The sequence below is a fragment of the Amaranthus tricolor genome, chromosome 11, assembly GCF_026212465.1.
Source record: "Amaranthus tricolor cultivar Red isolate AtriRed21 chromosome 11, ASM2621246v1, whole genome shotgun sequence".
Classification (NCBI taxonomy): domain Eukaryota; kingdom Viridiplantae; phylum Streptophyta; class Magnoliopsida; order Caryophyllales; family Amaranthaceae; genus Amaranthus; species Amaranthus tricolor.
The window spans coordinates 17,241,333-17,261,265 of record NC_080057.1 but is presented as its reverse complement, the minus strand read 5'-3'; the positions used below and the strand labels follow the sequence as shown (position 1 = coordinate 17,261,265).

At 31.5% G+C, this 19,933-nt stretch overlaps 2 protein-coding genes across 2 annotated transcripts; one reads left to right on the top strand and one right to left on the bottom strand.

Moving 5' to 3' along the window:
• The first annotated feature begins 2,421 nt into the window (after positions 1-2,421).
• Positions 2,422-3,018, top strand: LOC130826575 (uncharacterized). Its single transcript, XM_057692156.1, has one exon. The coding sequence runs from the start codon at positions 2,422-2,424 to the stop codon at positions 3,016-3,018; it is 597 nt and encodes a 198-aa protein (XP_057548139.1).
• A 13,471-nt stretch (positions 3,019-16,489) lies between these two features.
• Positions 16,490-17,823, bottom strand: LOC130827552 (uncharacterized protein At5g39865). Its single transcript, XM_057693295.1, has one exon. The coding sequence runs from the start codon at positions 17,541-17,543 to the stop codon at positions 16,695-16,697; it is 849 nt and encodes a 282-aa protein (XP_057549278.1). The 5' UTR covers positions 17,544-17,823; the 3' UTR covers positions 16,490-16,694.
• Between the last annotated feature and the right edge of the window lie 2,110 nt (positions 17,824-19,933).

Sequence of the window (19,933 nt, the reverse complement as noted above, 5' to 3'; positions counted from 1 at the left end):
TATGATCATACAAGCAAACATGAATAGTTATAATACCAATTACATATAATTATGTTACCAAATGTTCAGAATTAAAACTTCAAACCCTTATAGAAAAAGTTTTGTTCAGTCAACTTAATGTCAAATGTTCATAGTTAAAATACCAATTATCCAAAGTTCGTGGTAACAATTCCTTCAAAAATTAATAGGTTGTCTTTTGTTTATTTTAATTCCAACAGGAAATTCTGAAAAATTATCTACCCATATTTTTATTATCCAAAGCATAGTTTTATTTTGTTTGAAATGATCTGGTAGATCTAATTGTATGTTTATCGTAATAAAGATGATTTAGATTGTTTAAATTACAATGCATAATTACTCCATTATTGTAAAATCATGTTATATGAATAAAAAAAATTTGTGACATTAGTTCTTGTTGCATAAAATAAAAGGAAACAAATATATAAATCGATAAACAAATTTGAAGTAATAATTGTAAATGTCACACAATATATTACATTTTAACCTATAAAACTATTTCATTTGATAAAACTCTATACAACTAATATTTGAAATTTTCCAATAAAATTATTATATTGTACTAGTATAGAAATTTGTACAATGCACATAGCTATTAGCTAGTATTAAAATATTTTTTTTTTTAATTAATTTATAAAGAATGACACAAGTTTATTATATCATAATCAAGTTTAAAAAATTTCATTAAAATCTAATAATCAATATAAAAATAATGTAAAATTGAGCATAGAGAAGTAGATGTTTGGATGTGTAAAATTCAAGCACAAACCACTTACTGCTCGTTTGGTAATCTATACTAAATGGTTGGAATGAAAATGATTTGTAATGTAGTGTAGTGTAGTGTCATTCCAATGATAAAGAAAGTTTGATCATAAAAAGTTTTTTGTTTAAAATTTTTCATTACCAGCTAATATGACATATTCAAATGGCAATGCATTGTAATTAATTTTGTGAAGAAAATAAGAGTGTTGAAGGAGAATAAGACTAACCATTAAACTTGTTAAGACACATTCTTATCAAAATTACACTAATTTTTCATTACTATTTCCAACATTTATTACCAGTTACCAAACAGATTGCAAATGGCATAAGTATGCTAGGATATTTGAGACCAATTGACAAGTTCTAAGATAATGCTTGCTGATTCATTCCTAACACAACACCTAACTAGATTAAATAATTTGCATGATTGGCTCATAAGCAACAAAATTAAATCCAATTTACAAAGCCAATAAATGGATTTATAGCATTCGTTATCTTATTGCACATGCCATAAATTAGAACTTATAGTTAAAAGAGTAAATCATTAGCACAATACTCCACAGCCCAATTTGGTCAATTATTATTAAACTATTGACTAGTTTAAGTATATAGTACTTCCTCCGTTCTTTTAAGTTCTTTCACTTTGGATTTTTCATACTTATTAAGAAAAATAGAATCTTTTATTGTAGTGGGTATTATTTTAATTAGATAGTGGTGTAACGTAATAATTGTATTGGAAGTATGAGAGAGAAAATTAAAATAAAATAAAATTTAAAGGAAAAAAAAATGATTGCATTTAATTGATTAGAGAAAACCCTACAAATACACTTGGAGTAACAAACCTACTAAATTTTGCAAATTAGGAAAGTTTTGGTGGGTTTTCTAAAAAAAGGAGGAAACATGGCAAAAACCAAAATGAAATTCAACTAACTAATCTAGGAACAAATAATTGCATTGGACAATTTTTAAGTACATGAATACATTAAATCTATCTAATCAAAGATTACAAGTATAATCATCAAAAAAACCTTCCAAATTATGTTTTGAGAGTATATATAAGTTGTTGAATCAAGTATAATCAGAATCATCATTTTCCATTTGTGAACCAAAAACACCATTGATAGTAAGCTGTTGTGCTTAAATCCCAAAACACCAAAAAAAAATTCAACAGTTAACCGAATTAGTCTATAAACCCCAAGTATAGCAGGTGTTGTGCTGAAAACAGTAACCAATCACCTACAAAAAAATCCAATGCACTCTGCATCACAACCTTATTCATGGCTTCAGGAAGTGAGGAAGAAATTGAGGGGGCATGGTATTTTAGATCAAGTCAATATGATCCTCAATCAAGCTCGGAATCAAAGCAAGAACCGGCAGAAATGGTTGAGCAGCAAGGAGAGCGACAAGACAATCATCATAAGCCAAGGCTCAGCAGTGAGATGAGGCATTTAATATTTCAAGAGATGCTCTCAATGCGAACAACCGAGTCATTACCTTATTGAACATTTCAAAGAATTGCTGAAAAATATGTTTATCATCATAGAACCATGAGAAATTTATGGAAAAGGACAATACAATCAAAAGAAGCAAACAACCATACATCATGATTTAAAACACAAAAATTGTGGAAGGAAGAGAGTTATGGTGCCTCCAAACGTTCTAGAGTCCAGACCGATAGGGGAACGTACATGTATAAGAGATGTTGCAAGTTGTTTAAACTTGGCACCATCGACTGTTTGGAGGTTAATCAAAAGAGGTGAAATTAAGGCACATTCAAATCCTCTTCACCCGGCTTTAACCAATGCTAATAAAGTGAGAAGGATGGAGTGGATTTTGAGTCTCATCCAAGAATATAACATTCAAAGACATCAAATATACAAGGGAATGTGTGATTTCATACACATCGATAAGAGATGGTTTTATCTAACCAAAAAAACTCAAAGAGTTTACCTTGCACACAAACAGAAGATCCCGTATAGGGCAGCAAAGTCATCTAAGTTCATACTGAAGGCCATGTTCCTAATGGCGGTTGCTAAGCCAAGATGGAGTCGATATGGTCAATGCACATTTGATGGGAAGATAAAAAATTTTCCCTTTATTAACAGGGTTGCAGCCGTGAGGGACTCGAAGAATAGGCCAAGGGGGTCAACTGAAGTTAAACCAACAAAATTTGTCAATCAAGAAGTTTATAGAAACATGCTCATCCAAAATCTCATTCCGACAATACTAAGAAAGTAGCCAAATAAAGGACCTTCAGTCATTTTCATTCAACAAGACAATGCAAGAGTGCACATTATAAATGATGATCCAATATAGCAACAACACAACAAGCGAGGTGGGTTAATCTTCATTCTTACACAACAACCCCCTAATAGTCCAGATTGTAACATCTTGGACTTAGGACTCTTTAGAAGCATTCAATCATTGATGTATAAGAAAATGCCGAAGAATACGACAGAGTTGATTAGTGAAGTTGAAGATGCATATGCAGAACTTCATCCAACGACATTAACAAATGTTTGGATTTCATTGCAGCACCACTTAAATGAGATATTGAAAGTTAAGTGATGTAATGACTACGTCCAACCTCATTTTGGTAAAAAAGTTGAAGAAGATAATGGGAGACTCAGAATTCAAGTTTGAATTCCGACATAACTAGTTAGGGAAGCTGTTGCGTTTGTGAATCAAAACAAAAATCAGCAAGCATCACAAATAGTAGCTGAGAATGAAGAAATGACACAATCATCCAATGCAATGAAAGAACCCTATGATCAAGCAATCGAGGAGACACAAGGATGAAAATTCTTAAACAAAGCCCCTCAGTTTATGTTATGAAAAATCATCATTAAAAATGTTTCTTTAACAATCTTAGGAGCAACATTTTGTAAAACAAATCTGAAATCAATGGTTAATGTACATGTTTGTTAATGGCTTCATTTTATAAGTGTTATCAATAACAAAAAAGCCCCCTGTTTCATCATAGAGGTTGTTAAACTTCTCAAACTATAAACAATCATAAAAAATGAATGAATGCCACCGAACATGCATATAACACAGTGACTTTAGACGTTTAACAAAAGTTACTCAACTAGGAATTTAAAGTCATTTTTTCAGATTATGAAATTTATAGGAACTCATGAAAACAAATCATCATTGCGGCTTCAACATCAAAATAAACATACAGCATGATCAACAACAAACACAAAATTTAGACAAAGATGAAGAGCAAACAGAAACAAATCATCAAAAAATCAGAATGTTTAACACCAAACAGAAAACAGAACCAACGTCCATAACTCAGTGCTTAACATCATCAAACAAAAAATAGAAACAGCTATGAACATCAAATAAGAACAAGCCAAAAATCAGAAAAACTCAAATTCGTCCAACAGCAAACAATATCCAGAATTCACCCAAAGATCAAATGACATCCTAAAGCCCAAATTTCCTATTGTTCTCAGCTATGAAATTAAAAAACGTAAACATAAATGCCTTACAATCATCAACAACGTTTTAGAGGGGGTTTTTTTGCCCTAGCAACAAATACTTCTTCAGAAGTATCAAGAACCACCAAATTTGGGTCTTCTTCAACAGAAGGACTTGAAGGAGTCATTTTAGTAAGAGAATCATACACAAAATTAACAATATTCAAAGGGGGATCTTTTCCATTAAGGTATGAATAAGAAAGAGGAGAAGAAATAGTCTCGCGATACTGTGAACATGCGTCATCTTCAATGGACTTTTAATAGGCCTCAAGTTCTTTCTCAGACCACGTTAAAATCTCATTTGAGTATGAGTGTGGCCGACCATGCAAGGAACACGAACATAAATCCCCATAATCACAAAGGCCATCATAAAGATAACTAGGAATTGTTGAGGAACTAGTTGTTCTCTTGTTTTCCATACTCAAAAATCAAAATACGATCTAGGTTAGTTTTTTTTTTTTTTAATTTAAACCCGAAAAAACAAGGAAGAAAGATCAAATTAAAACAAAGCTTTGAAGAAACGTTAATGGCAGTTGGAGAACAGGGGGTTGAGTTCGAAGATTAAGGCCAAAATTTTTGAAACTTACCTCAAAATGTAGAGAAAGAGCTGATCTTTATTTTAGTTCAATAAAAATGAACTAAATTTAAGGGATTAACAAGGGGCAATGGTTCAAAGAAGCCATGAAAATGGCGAGTTTGAAGACAGAGAGTGAGGAAAAGAGAGATCAGGGAGAAACAAGGGAGTGAGAGAGTGAATATACCGGTATAATGGTAAAAATGGGAGGGGTTATGAGGGTATATTAGGAAAAAAAGATTTCCAAAAATGGAAAATATTCTAAAGTGGACAAACTTTTGAAACTATCCGTTATAGTAAGGTGGGCATACTTTAAAGAACGGAGGGAGTAATAATGTATTATGATTCAATCAAAAATTAATAATAAGAAGAAAAAATTACCTAGAATAATCCACCTTTTCATGATTTTCCATTTTTCCAACAATAATTTCACCTATTGATTAACCAAGAATAATCCTACTTTAGGAGGTATTTGCCTTGAGTAAACTTGGTAACCGGATAGCTTACTATAATAAGTTTTTTTTTTTAAAAAGAAAACAGAATGTCGAAAAAAATATTACAAAATTTGATTTTTTTTTAATTATTCAAAATTTTTTATGAAAATTTTTAAAATTTTTCTCGAATTTTACATTAATTTCCAGTTTATTTTTGGTAAATTACCTACTATAGCAGGTTATTAAGTTACTCAAATTTACTCAAGGAAAATACCCCTATTATTGGAATTAATCACGAAAAATTGGATTATTCTAGGTAATTTTTCCTGATATTAAATGTTTGTTTAAGACCTGTATAAAACCCATTTTTAATTTTTTTCATCTAGGAAAATAAAAGGATTATTTTATATCTGACACTTTAAAATTCGGCCCGTTTAAAACCTACATATTTAAGAGACAAATCCGAACCCCAATAAATTCTCCGGCCCATTGCACAACTCTACCTACCACCACCAACCATTGCCTCCTATTCTCTTCTCCATCACTAACAACCCCCTTCCTAACACACCTATGTCAAACGAACTCAAATGGGTTCCCTCACCACTAAACTTTCTAATAACGGAAGAACTCATCATTATTTTACCTAACTTTCTCTTTCCTCGTCTTTACTTCCATGGAAGCTATCTCTCTCTTCATGAACTTGAAGCCAACATTTTCGCTCTACAATCTAATGGCTTCAATATATTCGGTAACTTAATAGCTTCAATCAGTTCAATTTCTTAGGGAGGGAGATTGTAACATACTCAAAATTCTTAATCTTAATTTTCCGATTAATTATTTTGAATTTTCAATTCAAATTCCTAACTCTTTGGTTATCTATTTCAAACCATCTTTAATTCCTAAGCCTTTTTTCAATTTTGTTAATTCTTTCAAATATTAAACTTTAAAATATCATTTTGTTTAAAATTTTTTTTAAGCACTAAAATATTATTTTATTATTTTATAGTACGAAAAGTAAAATTTTATTATCATATTTACGATTTTATAAAACGTTACGTTTTAAGCTTTCCTTCTTTAAACTAACATTACTACTTATTATTTTAACCATATTATTTTGATTTAATTATTTCATACCTGAAAATGAGTCATATTTTAACTATTAAATTGAAGTATAGTTTTAAGCAAAATTTTCTAAGTAAACTATCATATTTTCATGATCAAACTTACCCATTATTTTAAAGTATATTCACTTGTACATACTAGAACAAAAATTTAATGAACCAAAATTCTTTCGATTTAACCTATGATGTTCATTACTTTCACAAGCTAACCTTCTTTTACATTTCAATCTCTTATACACCCACTTTCACACTCCAATTCTTACAAGTTTACTTCCACACTCCAACCCCTGCACATTCACTTACATACTACAAATCACTTACACAAATTAAACTTCTTTCATACTCATAACACTCTTTTTTATACAACTTATGAACTAAAAGTTGCCCAAAACCCATTATAAATACCCCTTAGCCATGAAACCACTTATACCACCATCATCATCAAATCTTTCTAACATTCTTTCTGTGTTTTCACTTCATTAAAATCTTACTACCTTAATACCTTTACTATTAGTTGAAGAAATTCAAGAAGATGGAGCTTAGAACACTTTTTATTTAGCTTAAATTATCATTGTTTTGGAGAACTTTTGGGTGATTACTTTGGGTACTTAGAAGATCATTATTTTTGGAGTTGGGTATTTATTTTAAAAGCTTGGAAGTACTAGCATTTGGAGCTTGGAGTATTTTTTTAGAGCACTACTTGGAGGATCTTATTTTCCTAATTAGGACTTAGTACTAATCCTTGGTGTTAATATGGTATAACTTCTTACCCTACTTTTTATGTGGAATTTTACTTTACATTTACTTTATAATATGCAAAGTATGAAATATGTTGAGTACGTTTAAGTAAAAGGTTGGTTTGATGAAAATATAATTAAGATTATATTAAGTGTGTTTATGCTAAAAGTATTTTTAGCATGTTAATTTAGTAATCTTTGAACAAGTTTATGAAGTTGGGTGAACAAAATTATATTCTAGTGATATTTAGTATGATTTATGTTATAAACTAGTGCTAGTATGTTTATGAGTTATGTGTTACATTAGAATGTTATTATATTTAAGAATTTTTATTTTTATGTTTATGTTAGCCTTCAAACTAGTTTATAAGGTAGTAAGTTATCAAGTATGGTTATACTAAGAATGTTGTTATTATACTTTATTTTTTGATATTAAAGTTTATCCTTAAATTTATAATAAATTTCTAAAGTTATTGTGTAAAGTTTCTATTTTTTTAGTGGTTATGTTAATTATTTAAATCTAGGATTTACTATAATAAATTAAATGAAGTTGTTTTTTTTAGTGAGAAAAGCCCCAAAATACTCATAGGTCATTCGACCATTATCATATTAAAAAGAAAAAGAGTTTGATTTACTTTTTTTAGTTATTACAAGCTATTTTTGTGATAATAATAAAATACAATCTAAAAAGTTATTTTTGAGAAATTTTTATAAGTTATTAAATATTAAAGTGATTTTCTTGAATATATGAGATTTCATAATAATAAGTAAATTTTTTTGACATTTAATTACTATTTAGTACAAAATATTTTATTTGCTAACTATCTAACCAAAATTTACATAAAAAGATGTAAAAGTATTTTTGTAAACTTGCCTCTTAAACTATGTGTCAAATATTGACTTTTGTGAAATTATAAGTTTTATTTGTTTTATAACTAAAATGTTGATTTATGAGAATTAGAGGTGTTCATTCGGGTGATCGGGTCGGTTTCAGATGGGTGTCATTCGGTTCGGTTGTATTTCGGATCGGTTATTTTTCGACTGTGTGTTACAACGGGTCACACTCGGGTCGAGTCGGTTAGTCACGGTTCGGTTGGAGATCGGTTATTCAAGCTATAGGGTTAGCATCAGTTCGGTGTCGGTTGAAGTTCGTGTCGAGGGTCAATCGGTCTCGGGTTGTCATCGATTACTAATTGGTTCGGTTTTTTCGGGTACAGATCGGGTTCGAGCTTTATTTTTCGAGTAGTTATCGGTTACGGACAACTATCGATCGGGTCAATATCGAAATAAGTTAATAGTCGGGTTTTTAATTGATGTATGCTCATTTTATGGCAGATCAATTTATTTCAATTAGTTTATATATATATATATATATATATATATATATATATATATATATATATATATATATATATATATATATATATATATATATATATATATATATATATATATATATATATATATATATATATATATATATATATATATATATATATATATGAGACTTTTATTTAATAATGCATCATGTTGCTACTTTTGATAATTGATTGAATATTAAAACTCGATAATCAAAACTCAATTTGTTTGAATGAATAAGAATAATCTAAACTATCTCGTAGGCTATTAGTTACGTACTTAGACTTATTAGCGTTATTGTCTTATTGAGTACTCTAAAGTCTAAACTAATAGTCTCTCCAATTCAGAGTAATTATCTCGATTTCTTTTTAGGCTTGTAATTAACCTATTAGAAATTTAGAATATATTACTAGAGGGAGAATTTATGCAAATTCCAAATGAGACATTTGTTTTTTAATTAGAGGGAGTATAAGCTATTAGAATATACATTACTCTATTACACTAATAATCGATTGTATTTCTAAGTTTGATAATTGAAACTTATTATATATAATAAAGTGAATTAGATTAATCAAGTAATCATAACCATTTTATATGATATCATGTATTTATACTTATTAGTGACCATGAATACTTTAAAATAATAAATCTATTACACTAATAATTGATCGTATTTAATTTAAAGCTTAATAATGTTCGGAACTAGACCTATTGGAGTGAATAAAACTAATACAAACTATCTTATAGAGTTATAGTTATAGACTATCATTGACATTTGACTGTTAACTCAATGTTATTACTTATTACTATTAGTTATTACTGATCTTGAATACTCTAAAGTAATTTATAGTAAATGAAACTAGTACTCCACCTTTTTTGTTACTTTGAATTAAATAGCCTAAATTATGCAATTTGACCAAATTCAATGATAAAAATATTTAATATTTGATATAAAATATTTATATTACTCAAATAAATTACTTTAGATAACTAATTGTCCAATTTGATGAATATATTACTCAATTGATACATTACTTATTCTAAGTCGTTGATCTTTGTATACAGACGTGTGAGATCTTACCATCTTAGCAATCTATGAGTTGTACTTGCATAAAATGTTATTGGTTATTAAGATAGCACACGGATAAGGTGTTTTAGCCATTGGATTTGAAATGATAATATCATATCAGCGGTCATGAATGTGCCACGTCGCCGTCATGTGATAAAAAAGGGATTTGGTTCTTTTCCTCATCCTGAATCCTGATACAGCACGAAACAGGATACTTCACTTCCCAAATCCCGCTCTAATAAACCCTAACCCAACTCTCTCTTCTTCATCCTCTCACTGAAATCGGCGGCCCTCTTTCAATCCCATCTGTTCTCCTCCAATCCGGCCGGTAGAACACGTTCATCTCCGGCAGTTTACACTTCACACTCTCACGGCCCAAATACCCAACAATCTTAAGGCAGTCGAAGAAACCCTAGTTTCTTCACCTTCACCGTCATAGCCGCACACACTGATTGAGTTTTGCTTTGAGTAAATTGCTTTGAGTAATTTGATGAGGAGGCTGTGAACTTGATTAAATTTGGTGAAGGAAGGTAAGGGCTGATGCTATTGTCTTTGAAAGTTATATTCATTGGGGTCAGTTTCTTCCTTTTGATCTAACTTTGATTTGCGTTTGAGTTCTAAAACGTGGGGGGAGGTAGAGAGTTGGGATATTAATGTATACAGCCTTATTTATGCTATTGTTTAGTTCTTGCAATGGTCAGTTTCTTCTCTACTTGATAAAGGACTGCTTGAGTATGCTAATAAGTTGTAATTGTTCTTTGAGCGAAATACTTTTGGCTGTCTTTTGTGTAGACCTTATTCTTCAATTTGTGACTATTTTTGCCAGGTTCGAGTTAAAGCAATTTGTGTCCTTGAAGCAATCTTGAGAAAAAAAGATGATGATCATTTTCTAGTGATCAAATTGTTCCGAGTAAGTATCTAGGTTTCCACGTTTTGAGCTAGCTATTGTTTATTTGCTCTTACCACATCAGTGTCTTTTGAGTTCTTGCTAGAGTGCTAGTTTATCATAGATTTTATCATCAGTACTGTAAATCTCCAAATGTCGCTGTACTTTTGCATCTGTTTTCTTGTTTGAGTTGAAATTGTAGGTGGATGTATAGAAAAAGGCTGATATTCATGGTTCTCATTGTTCATAACTTCAATTTTATCATCAGTGTGTATCATAGATTACATGAAATTGTAAGTTTGGGTTGAAATAGTCTAATTTTAGTGTAGGATTAGAAGTTTGTATTTGAAGTGTAGTTGGAGCAACCTTATTCTGTTATTGATAGAGCAGTAAATAAGAGTATGAATTAGATGTATGCAGTAAATACATTCCTAGATGAATCCACAAGCAACTGCAGCATATGATAACACACGCAAATGCTGAATTTGGACTCTGCATGCTACCTTTCTAATAGCCTTGTTTACTTGAGATTAGGCAATTAGAAATGTTTCCTTAGCTATGATTCATGTTGGTAGCTTGCTGAACACGCGGTGTTTGTTGACCTTGAGAGGCATTACAATGATCTCACCCGACATGTGATACATATTCTGGTAGCAAAATTTTAGGTGTTTCTTTTTTGTATCTTTCTTATAAGAATGAATTACTTTCTTTTAATACTTTTTTTGTTTGTTTTTGTTCAAGATTGAAATACGGTACCACAAGCAAAGCAGCAGTACGTGAGAGATTTTATGGTGGATATGTAACTATATATAGTTGCTGATTTAATGTTAATTTTTGGGGTTAAAAACTTGATATTTGTATGTTTACATTAGGTGGATTTATAAGTGATGGATGTAAATTTTTGGGGTAAAAAACTTGATATTTGTATATGTTAATTTGGTGGATGTATAAGTGATGGATGTAAATTTTTGGGGTTAAAAACTTAATATTTGTAAATTTATATTTGGTGGATGTATAAGTGATGAATGTAAATTTTTGGGGCTTAAAGCTTGAAGAATTGGTAAAATCTTATTGGTTTATAATTGATTTGCTAAAATATTTATATATAATCTTGTTTACAATCTTTCAATATCAGAAATTAGTTTCAAATATTCAAAAAATCATAATTAGAAAACTGAAATTGGACCTAATTTGCTAAAATTAGGTGAAAAATTGATTCGGATTTGTAACAGTTCGATTAACAATCGGTTCGGGTTGGTATCAGTTCGGGTAAAAAACAGTTCGATTAACAATCGGTTTGGGTTTGTATCAGTTCGGGTTAAAAACATTTCGATCTTAATCGGTTTAGTCAGGTTGCATTGGGTTACGTGCATAATTCGGGTCGGATTTGACTCGGGTCGATCACTGTTCAGTTCGGGTAACATCGGTTAAGGTTTATATGTCGGTTATAAAATTCGGTTGCAGTTCGAGTTCGATTTTGCCATTTTCGGTTATTAAACGGTTCGAGTGAAGTATCGGTTCGGGTAATTGCAGTTCGGTAAACCTAAAAAACTTACATTTTTTCGGGTCGGATAATTTTCGGTTCCGGGTCGGATTTTTGGGTCGGGTTTGTTTTGAACAGCTCTAATGAGAATCTAATGAGTTTACTTGTTTTTCCAAACTTGAAATAATTATTTTTGGTAAATTTGTTGAATTTTGAAAACTTATATCCAAAGGATGCAGTTTAACTTGAATTTTAATCAGAATATTTGATTTTGTGAAGAGAATAAAGTTTTATTTGTTTTAAAGATGAAAATGTTAATTTTGGAAATTTATTTAAAGAGAAATAGATTTTAGTAGCTACTTGTGGAAAATATTAATTTGAAGCTATTAATAGAATATCAAGATCATGGATGAGTTGAAGAGAGTTACTACCACCAAACATTGTAAAAAAATGGAGTTGAGCATCCACCACTGCCTGAGACAAATCTCTAATTTCTGCAGTATGAATTTAGTGAACTATTAAAAATAAAGTTATAAATAAAACTTAATGTGTAAAAATTTAATAATGAATGTATAAAGACATAAAGGTTAATTTTATGTTATGATTAAGAATTTATCACCTAAGTTGATCAAAGTCAAAGTCAAAGTCAAAGTCAAACTATAGTAATAAAAATGTGATGTACTTGTGTGAATGAATATTGATTGAATGACCCTGATAGTAAGGTAATGTAGAACCATGGACTGCATGTAAAATCCCGGCGTTGACGACTCTCACCACAATTAGGTTTTAGGACTAGGATCCTCTCCTAACCAGATCCTTACATATATCAGGTGTCATATTGTTGTGCTTGTTGATCAGTTATAAAACTAATTAGTGTTGATGCTATGATGCATGGTACGGTTATGGGTATTAACCAAATTAACTTACTTAAGTATTAAGATTACCGCATTGTATATGTAGCAGTACTGTATTTCTGCCAAGTTTGAGAATGGTATCTTAATGACTTATAAGTATGAAACAGTAAAAGAATATAATAAAAGTATACAGTAGTATCAATTAATTATAAGTTTGTACTTAAATTATTATTTTGTAAATGTAGCATATAATTTTCATATTTTGAGCTGGATATGAAGTTATGCTCGGCGTTAAGCGCTGACAGATTCAATTGGCTGTCATTCATATCATGGATGGTAGCGTTTTGCAGGATTCAGTTTTAACTTCTGATCTAGGCCATAACCACAATTTATTTTTATGCTATTGAGGATTCAATTGCATTCTTTGTATCCACTTGATGTTTGATGACTTTGATGTATTTAATTTTTAATTTTAATGTATTTTTGGAACAAATTATATGTATTTCATTTTTTTTCAACCTTGATGTAATTTTTATCTTTCGCCATAAACAGTTTTTAGTTTTTTTTAAAAAGTTTTAGCAAATCGGCATTTTGAGACTTCCGCATTATTATTGTAAATATTATCATTAATGTTAATTGCGTATCGAGATTGCCGCTTTTGCTATAGAGATAAAGTTGAAGTCTTGCTAGTTGCAAGGGAAGGGGTGGGTTGTGAGATGATGGTTGGTGGTTTTAGGAGTGGTGACGGTGGTGGAGGGAAGGCTATGGGGTTATGGGGAGGAGAGGGGTGGAAGTGTTTGGCTTTTAGATTTTTTTTTTATGTTTTATGAAAAAGAACAATTATAATAAAACACGCGATATTTTTTTGGGAAAAATTGGTTACGTCTCCAGGTTGACAAAATCGACTAGTCCTTTAAAAGAAAATCGAAGGAAAGGTAAGATTTTTCCCAAAAAAAAAAAATAAATAAAGATGAAATTTTTTTAAAAGTGGATCACATAAAGGTGAAATTTTTAAAAATTTTCCAAAAAATAAAAACCAACAACCGGATGAATTCTTTGCTAGATAACAATTCTCGAGCACAAGAAGGTTAACAATAAACTGTCCAAGTTGCTTTGCTAGACTCAAAAACATCCCCAAGGCGAAGAAGTATCAACTAAAATTATACATTTTGCGTCCCTTTGTTTTACACTAAGCTCAAAATCAATATGAGAGCTTTTTTGAGATAAGTATAACAAAATTAAAAATGTTATTTTTATAAGAGATCGTCTCTTAAATGATCTTAAAATAAGGAGTTTATATGTTGATAATTTTATTAATTAAACTCTTTAGCCCATATATGAAAAATATCTCACGAATAGACCTTTTCAGACAAGAATTTTTGAATTAAAAATTCTAGTTAAGGTAACATAAACCTTCTTGGACAAGAATTTGTGAATTCAAAAGGATAGTAAGAGTAACATTTTTGTCAAATGGTTGGAAGAATACCACAAGTCCACAAGTATGCCCAAACAATGTAATTGATTTAGAACTTTTAAGGTCAAATTAAAACAAAACATGACTGTTATGGATGTAGTAGTAGTAGTAGTACAAAACACACAACATGATTCGTATTCAAACTAAGTCGTGGTTTGAAAGGAACAACTCCTAGCTTTGTTTTTTTCAAGGACTTAAACAACACCTACTAGAATTGAACCTTCCAAAGATGCTTCCTTTCATTTCATAAATTATTATTTTGATCATCAACAATAATTTTAAAAAAAAGTCTTTTGAGAGTTTTGGCAAAGGGCTTTTTGGCCCCAACCATATAAACTTAAATGACTTTTAAACAAAAAAAAAATATTGGCTTTTGACATGCAAGTCTATTTTTTCCTTAATAAATAAGGATAAATAATAATAATTAATATTTAATTTTATTAAATATTTACTAAATAATTGACTTATTAGCTAACTTAAAAATCCAAAAAAAATCATTGGTACTTTCAATAGGTCCAATAAGTCAAATAAACGATGGTAATGAGAATGAAAAACTAGTATAATTTTAGTTGAAAAATCTTTTGGCTATCTTGATGATCATGCTTGTCCAACTTCAATCATCTCATTTTCTTCATAAAATTCATTCCAATGCATTATCATTAGGAGATATGGTATTGGGTGGTAATGGAAATTTGTAAACCAACAAATTTTTTTGTGATCAAAGTTTTATTACCATGGGAATGATATAAAACTTTTGATGAAATTTTACACTATAAATCTTTTTCATTACCACTATTTAATATCACTCACCAAACAAAGCATTATAATTTGTTTGGTAAGTGGAATTAGGGGTGACAATGAGAATTTAATTCTCAATTTCATACAATTCCATGAATGGGGATTGAGAATGGTATTAATTGTTATGAATTCCCAACGTTTTAATACTTAGGGCCTATAGGGCAAGTATTATTACAACATACAAATTCAGTTTTAGTTGGAAAAGACTTTTTATACCCTATTTATGAAAATTCTATAAGCTTTTCTCTTTAAATGGAGGTAAAATTATAAATTTATATTTTGTGTTCAATATATATCTACAATTCTCAACTTATTTTCATTAATATAACAAAACAAAAAATAGAAAATATATTATATAAATTCCCAAAAATCAAATCTCAATCTTAATCTCCATTCTTATTCCAAAATCTCATTCCCATATACCAACACTAGGGATGCAAGCGGGGGGTCTAATAGGAGACCCGCCTCATCGGGGAGGGGATGGGTCCCGGTTTGATGGGTCATGGGGCTGGTACAGGTATAAAATTCATACCCACCGCGGGGATGGGGATGGGGATGGGGATGGGGATGGGTTTTAGGTGATACCCGCCTCGCCCCGTCTCAAGATACCCGCCTAAAAATATTTTTAAGTTTTTTGCTAGTTTCCGTTTTCTTTCCCGTTTTGTACATGGGATATCTTCTTCATCCGAACTAGCATTTGTCTTCATAAAAATGGTTAAAAGAGTTCAAAATTGTTAATGATGAGTCGATTGGTATTTTAACTAGTTATTGATATTTATGTAATAATGTTATTAGTTTTATAAAATGATTGAATATAAATATGTGGCACAAATGGGTATTAAGCGGAGATTTGACGGGTGGTGGGGCGGGAAAAATGGGTATTACATGGGAATGGATACCCAGATGGGTGGTGGGGCGGGGATGGTTTTAGATACAAACCCATCGGGACGGGGACGGGGAAAAAAATTATACCCGCCGCGGGGATGGGGATGGTAATTCTAATACCCGCCGTGCCCCGTTTGCATCCCGACCAACACCCTTGATCCATTAATACAAAGCCTAACCACATGAATCAATCATTTTAAGGTATACTCAATCTAAGGTTGCAAAGCTAAAAACTGGAATATTAAGCATTTTAGAGTAGTGAACGCATAAATTCATAAATTATTAACATGAATATTGAAGTATTTCTACTTGTGTGCATCCAGGCTGCATACAAAACTGATGTTCCTAGCTATCAAAGTATGTAACGTCTACTCCCAAGAGAAATTGTTTCAAAATACAAAATTATATTCTTAGTAATTATATTTGGTAGGCTACTGACCCATATATAAAGGGGTTTAAAGTAAATACAGTCTCGTATAATAATTTGTGACATATATTAATATTAATACAAAATTAATTAATTAAAAAAAAAAAAAAAAGTGAACTTTACTTGCTCTTCTAATTACCTCATTATCCATTTATGTCATCATATTCATCCTTACATTACACAACAAAAAACAACCCAATCCAAACCAAAAATGTCAAATATTAAAAATTAATAAAAAGAACTCCCACCTAATTTTGGGTCATCTTCATGGGCCTAAAACATACTAAATCTAAATCTAAAAAACAAAAGAAAATAAAGCTGGTTTAAATCAGCCGCCATTAATGGGAGCTAAAATCGGTCGGCACAGAGTAGGAGACAACGCAGAACAATGAGGACATCTAACCAAACCATTCTCATTACACGTAGAACAAGATCGAAACCCTATTTTTTCCGAGTATATTTTATGGCTACCGCTACAATCGGCACAGAGGATAAATCTATACCCACCACACGTGTCGCACGTGCCCGGCTTCTTTGGAGGTAACCCAGAAATAAGTTTCTTCAATTCTCCATTTTCATGGAGTCTTATTATCTCCTCCGACCCACCAACATATCTTCCACCGATGAAAACCCTAGGCAATGTTAGCTGTTCGCTTAGTTTTAACCCGAGGAGTTCTCGGAGCTCCGACATGAACCCTAAATCCATCATTAAATCTCTTTCATCTATTACAACTTGGAACCCTTGGAGTATTGCCATTACTGCCCGACACGCTTCGAATGTGGGTCGGACTACGCGGAGACTTGTGTAGTAAACCACAATTCGGGCTTCTTGAGGTTTCGGTGTTTTTGGGGTTGTTATTTCGTCGGGGATTTGGTCGAGTTTGGGTGGGTCGGATCTGGTTGGCCATTGACGCAGGAGGGAGTTTACGGTTCGGACCCGGTGGAATACGGAGCGGCGAGAGTTTATAGGAACAGAAGGTTGACGTTTAAGGGTAGTATTTGACGGGGAAGAAGGAGAATTGAGGTCAAAATAGGTGGTGTCTTGGTTGTTGCATAGATTTTCAATGTCTTTGAAAGATGAACATCGGAAAATGGCGGGTTGATCTTTGCGCCGAGAAGAAGAAGAAGATGCGTCGGAAATTTTCGGCGATAATGATTTACCCCACGGCCGCCACATTGACGCCTGAAAATGCGCCGGGAAATGCAGGGTAAATCAGCGCATCTAATGAGAAATGAAAAGGGGAATTTGTGGGGAAGGATAATTGGGTTTGAAGGTGGTTAAGTTGGTTGGATGTGAGGGGGATTTTTGTATTTGGTTTCAGTTTTTGGGTAGATGAATTTGGAGATCAAAGGGTGGAATGTGATAAATGAAAGAAATAGGAAATGGTTAAATAAATGGGAATTATAGATGAGGAATGATATGTATTTAATAAATTATTATTTTCTTCTTTTTTGGGGGATTTATAAGAGATTATTGTATCTTTTATAAATTAATTGACATGATTATTCTTCCTAAGCTAAATTTTGTATATTATCATCAACATACCCTCTACATTATGAAACCTATAATTAAAGTATAGGGAGAGATAGAAAATAGTAGATCATACCCTAATCACAAGCGATGAATACATTGCGGTTAGAAAAACTATTGGCTTGAGAAAATCTACAAAAGAAAACATAAAAACCAAACACACCATAAACAAGATAAGTGCGAGGCAAAACAAGATAAGAAAGGTGAACAAGAAAAAACCAAACTAAAGAAGTATAAAACAATCAACTAGGTATCGATAATAATCATGGTAAGGGAAATTACCGGTTCCAGGACACGAATTTTACATCTTTAACTAGTCTTACCTCCAGTGAAGTCCTCAGAGAAGTGCAATTTGCTCATATCGCTAATTTTCTCCACCCACATTTCTCAAGTGTTTCCCTCAAAAGTGATGTTTTCCACCCATCTCACAATAGCATTTGTGGGCTTTCTTTGTACATGCCAAAATCACCTCGATTTACTTTTACTCATCTTTGTAGAGTACCCAATATATATTAACATTAACATCTCAACCACTTCCACCTATAGGGATGGTCATGGGTCCAGGACCCTGTTGGACACGTTCTGGACCCGCCCCTTTTTTAAGGGTCTGGGTCTTAATTTTTGAGACCCATCGAATTCGGGTCGGATCTGGATCCAAAAAATATTTGACGAGTCCGGGTCCGGGTCCGGGTCCTAAGGTGAAGACCCGGACCCTAAACTTTTAAATTTTATATTATGAATTTCTGATTTCTAAATTCTAATATTAATGTTTTTATTATTAATATATAATGCCTTGAATATTAATTGCCTAATTTGCCTTCTCATTAATCTCAATCCAGTAACTAGTAAGGCACTACCGCAATATTAGTGTCCAGTAACTCTTAACTTTTTCTTTCTCCTCTAATATAAACTATGTATCTCATTTAGTCTTTTATATTTGATTTTTAATTATGTATTTAGACAAGTTTTTTTACATTTTAGTAATTATTTTGTATTTGAATTTTATGGACTCGAACAAGTGTTTGTAATACGATAATAAATTGCTTACAAAAATACAAAAAGACTCGCAAAAGGTTCAATTTTGACAAATCAAAGAGGCTTTGTATAAGACTCGTTAAGGACCCTAGACCCGTTAGATCCGTAGGATCTGGGTCTGGGTCTGGGTCTGAAAATTTTGGACCCTTAGGGTCCGGATCCGGGTCTGAATCCACAAAAAATAAAAGGGTCCGGGTCCAGGTCTGGCCAGACCCGCTCCAGACCTGCCCCATGACCATCCCTACTTCCCCCTAATGTTCATATACCTTGTTAACTAGCGAACAGATTGCGTATACAACAAGGTTGGCCGAACTGCAACTCAATAGCCCAAAACATAAAGGCTCCACAATCTTCTTCTTAAACTCGTTGTCTGATTCAGATTGCTACTTTCGTTTATTGTAATAAAATAAAGGAAAATATTCATCAATAATCCCACTTATTGTTCATCTGCTTAGAATAATCCTAACTATTGATTGTTTTTAAATAATCTAACCTTTGTACTCTCTATGTTCCTTAATGAAGTTTTCATAAAGAATGTTCATGGGAATTAAGAAAAATAGAATATTTTAGGTATTGGAGATATTATTTTGTTGAATAATAAATTTGATGGAGGAAAAGTGGGTACATAAATATTAAAAAAATATTATAAGAAAATTAGGGGAAAAAATATAGGGACTAAAACTTATAAATTTTTTTTAAAAAAAAATTAGTGGGAAACATGTGGGGACCATAAAGAATATAAAAATGTTAAAATCAAGTTAGTGGAAGATATATGGAAACCATAAGAATTATTTAAATATTAAAATAAGGATGAGTAGGTTATTTCTGTCCAAAATTTGTAATATAAATGGAAAGATTCATAGGGAACAACAAATGAAACACCCCAAAATGGAAAGTGGGAACTTCTTTAAGGAACGGAGGGAGTATATTTTTTGCTGACAGCACCTCTTGCTACATCCAATGAAGAAGCATAGCAGGAAGAAAAAGTGAGAGTAACGGCT